The following is a 3351-nucleotide window of genomic DNA, read 5'->3' as shown; positions in this document are numbered from 1 at the left end:
ATTATTATTATTATTATTATTATTATTATTATTATTATTATTATTATTATTATTTTATGTTTGACTTTTACTTTGCATTTGTACAAGTTGGATCCAAGTCTCACCCAGAGACCTCAAGAGACAACAAGCTAGAAGTTCATGTAGGTGTTATGCCTAGGGTACCATATATTTGGATTTGTACAGTTTTGTTCAAGTGAATGTTTAAGAAACCATAAGAAAATTATGTGTTTGTTTTAAAATTTGAGATCACATAGACAGTATTTTACGTAGGATATGATATTATTATTATTATTATTATTATTATTATTATTATACGAAACACTTAAATTTTTTTTTCTTGACATGAGATCACCATGTCGCGCACATTTGGGTGTGTGTGATGCATGTGCCCTAATCAGACCAGAAGTCATGATGGGTACACTGCGCTTCGCATATTTTACCCCAGTGTCACTTTGATGGTATCTACTACTCTCTCACTCAATAAAAATAATGATAATAATAATGATAATAATAATAATAATAATAACAACAACAACAACAACAACAACAACAACAACAACAACAACAACAACAACAATCACTGATGGTTCATATAAAAGATTGTGGACGATACAAGACACTACAAAACGAGTGGGATTGGAACGTAAGGAAAATAATAAAAGTTATAACAAGTAAAATCCCCCAAAAAGGTTGTTCGTGGAAACGCCACAAAAACCACGATTGCCCTCTCCTCTTCGTCCTCACCTCTTCGTCCAACCTTGTTGTATTTCACTCGGGCCATACGCACTGCATTCACCCACCTTTTGACAAAATTCTTGGGTGGCAGCACCTCCCTCTCTTCTCTGTTTCTTTTTCAAGTTGAATTTGAAAATCTTGATGAGGGTTTGGCCAAAGAGGAAAGTGTCTATCTTCAGCCCTTTCAACTTGGTCCACTGCACGACCTCTTTCGCTAAGGCCACCAGACAGAGAAGCACTGCCTGCCCTCCTCGGCCAAAGGAAGACGGCGGGGTGAAAGGAAGGCGGCCGAATTAGTCTTACACGCGACAGCAGGTATTCGACATAAACCCACAAGTCAGCAATGCTCGGGCACTGGACGAGAGCGTGCAGAACAGTTTCGTCGCTCTGCACGCATCTCGGGCAGGCCTGGCTGACGGAATTCCATGCCTGTAGAGTTTATTCCGAATCGGCAATACCTCTTAGTAGCATTGTCAGTGCCAGGGATTTCTGAAAATTATCCATAGGCCCAATAATAATAATAATAAAAGTTGATAATAAGGAAGATGATTATGATGATGAATAATTCATCCTCCACCCTTGCAAAATAAATGTTTTAATATTTTAATTAATATTGCCTTTTTATTTCAATTTCATTGTGGATCCAACAGAGGAAATATTTGGCTTAGCGGGAAAAAAAGAATCCAGTTTCAAGCCCCCACCCCACCGATTTCGTCGGAGAAATGAGTCTCAGCGTGACAGGATATAACCAAGGCTACCATCATCCGGGACCCATGGTACACGATTTTTACCAATATCCACCGGAACCAACACCACACCATTATTTCCCAAACTGGATGCTTAACGGAAACGACACGCCCGTAGCCACCGCACAAATAGGCAACGATTCTTCCTACCTAGCTACAACTGGTTCCTTGTCTTCCGATTATCAAACCTACACATACGAACACATACAAACACACTCAGGACCGCTTCGCGTCATTAAAAGACGAGTCACGGCCAATAAAAAAGAAAGACGACGGACTCAGAGCATAAACATGGCTTTTGCTCAACTTCGTGGTTGTATACCAAATGTTCCGTCAGACACAAAATTATCGAAAATAAAAACTCTTCGTCTAGCCACGAGTTATATCGCCTATCTAATGGACGTCTTATCAAAGGATGATCCTTCTTTCGTGGACACTGCTGGATTTAAAGCGGAACTTAGCAAGAAACTGGAGAACAGAGACGACAAGAAACGGAAAGAGACGGTAAGTTGAGTTTTACTACTACTACTACTACTACTACTACTACTACTACTACTACTACTACTACTACTAACAACAACAACAACAACAACAACAACAACAACAACAGCATCAACAACAACAACAACAACAACAACAACAACAACAACAACGATAACAAAAACAACAAAAACAACAACAACAATTGTTTCTAAAATAGGCACAGGAAAAGTCGATGATATCGAATCCAGTCCTTGACTTTATTTTTTTTATCGTCTCTGGAAGGATGAAATCCAAAGTAAACCTCGGAAAGGTTTGAACTCAGAGCGAGAAAGTTCATAGTTAAATATCGTAAGGCATTTTGTCCGAAGCTCTAACGATTCTGTAAAATTTCTTCCATAAGCGAAAGTTAAGAAAACTTTTTTAGGGAGGAACCAATGGATTATAGCGACCCCAGTATTTAATTGGTACTTCATTATATCGTCCCCAGCCTTTTACTGGTACTTTATTTAACAGATACTAGAGGAGTGAAAGGAAAAGGCGATCATGGCAAAATTTGAATTGAGAACATTGAATAATAAAAAGCTACATTTTCTGATAGCTCAGGCTTTCACCTGAAATAATCAATAACAATTAGACTCAAATACTATGATCATGCTACAAATGTTAGGCTACCTACGCAAATAAATAAAGAAGGAAAATCACGCAATTTAAATGATTAAACACTGAAAATATAGTTTATCACAACAATACAGCAAACAATATAGCAGTTGATAGTTAAACAGTATCATTGCTATTGATAATATATATTTATTACAACAGTAATTTATAATATAGGTACAACTTTTCTCTGTTGTTGCTGGGAAAAGTTAGAAAATTACTTTGACTTTAACATTTGACTCAGAGTTGAACACAGGTTAGATTTGATGTGAACACAAGAAGGTAAAGAGCAGAACAAATACCACAAGGCTTTTTGCCCGATGTCCTAACAATTCTGCTAATCCACCGATCTAACTACTACTACTACTACTACTACTACTACTACTACTACTACTACTACTACTACAACAACGACAACAACAGAATTTTTTATAGGAGAAATAGTTAATTCTATAAAAATGTTTAAAAAAGCAGAAAAGTACACCAGTTTACTTAAGACGTGTGTTTGAAAACCTGAAAACAGTGAAAAGTGCTTTATATAAAAAAAACTTCCTTCACAGGTCTTTAAACTTGTTTACCTATAGTAACACAAAATATATATTTACATAATCAACAATTTTTAATTGAAGAAAATCTTCTGCAAATACATATATACATGTATACATCTACACATATATATTTACACAAGCGCGCGCGCGCACACACACACACACACACACTCACACACACA

At 36.7% G+C, this 3351-nt stretch overlaps 1 protein-coding gene across 1 annotated transcript in view; it reads left to right on the top strand.

The window, feature by feature from the left end:
* LOC106873265 (heart- and neural crest derivatives-expressed protein 2) overlaps positions 1-3351 on the top strand; it is a 103057-nt gene that overhangs the window by 5970 nt on the left and 93736 nt on the right. Inside the window, exon 2 of the mRNA XM_052972579.1 lies at positions 1386-1985. Within this exon, the coding sequence (XP_052828539.1) occupies positions 1458-1985 (528 nt within the window). The 5' untranslated portion in view covers positions 1386-1457. The remainder of the gene's footprint in view (positions 1-1385; positions 1986-3351) is intronic.

The sequence above is a fragment of the Octopus bimaculoides genome, chromosome 13, assembly GCF_001194135.2.
Source record: "Octopus bimaculoides isolate UCB-OBI-ISO-001 chromosome 13, ASM119413v2, whole genome shotgun sequence".
Classification (NCBI taxonomy): domain Eukaryota; kingdom Metazoa; phylum Mollusca; class Cephalopoda; order Octopoda; family Octopodidae; genus Octopus; species Octopus bimaculoides.
This window is presented reverse-complemented; position numbering and strand designations above follow the sequence as displayed.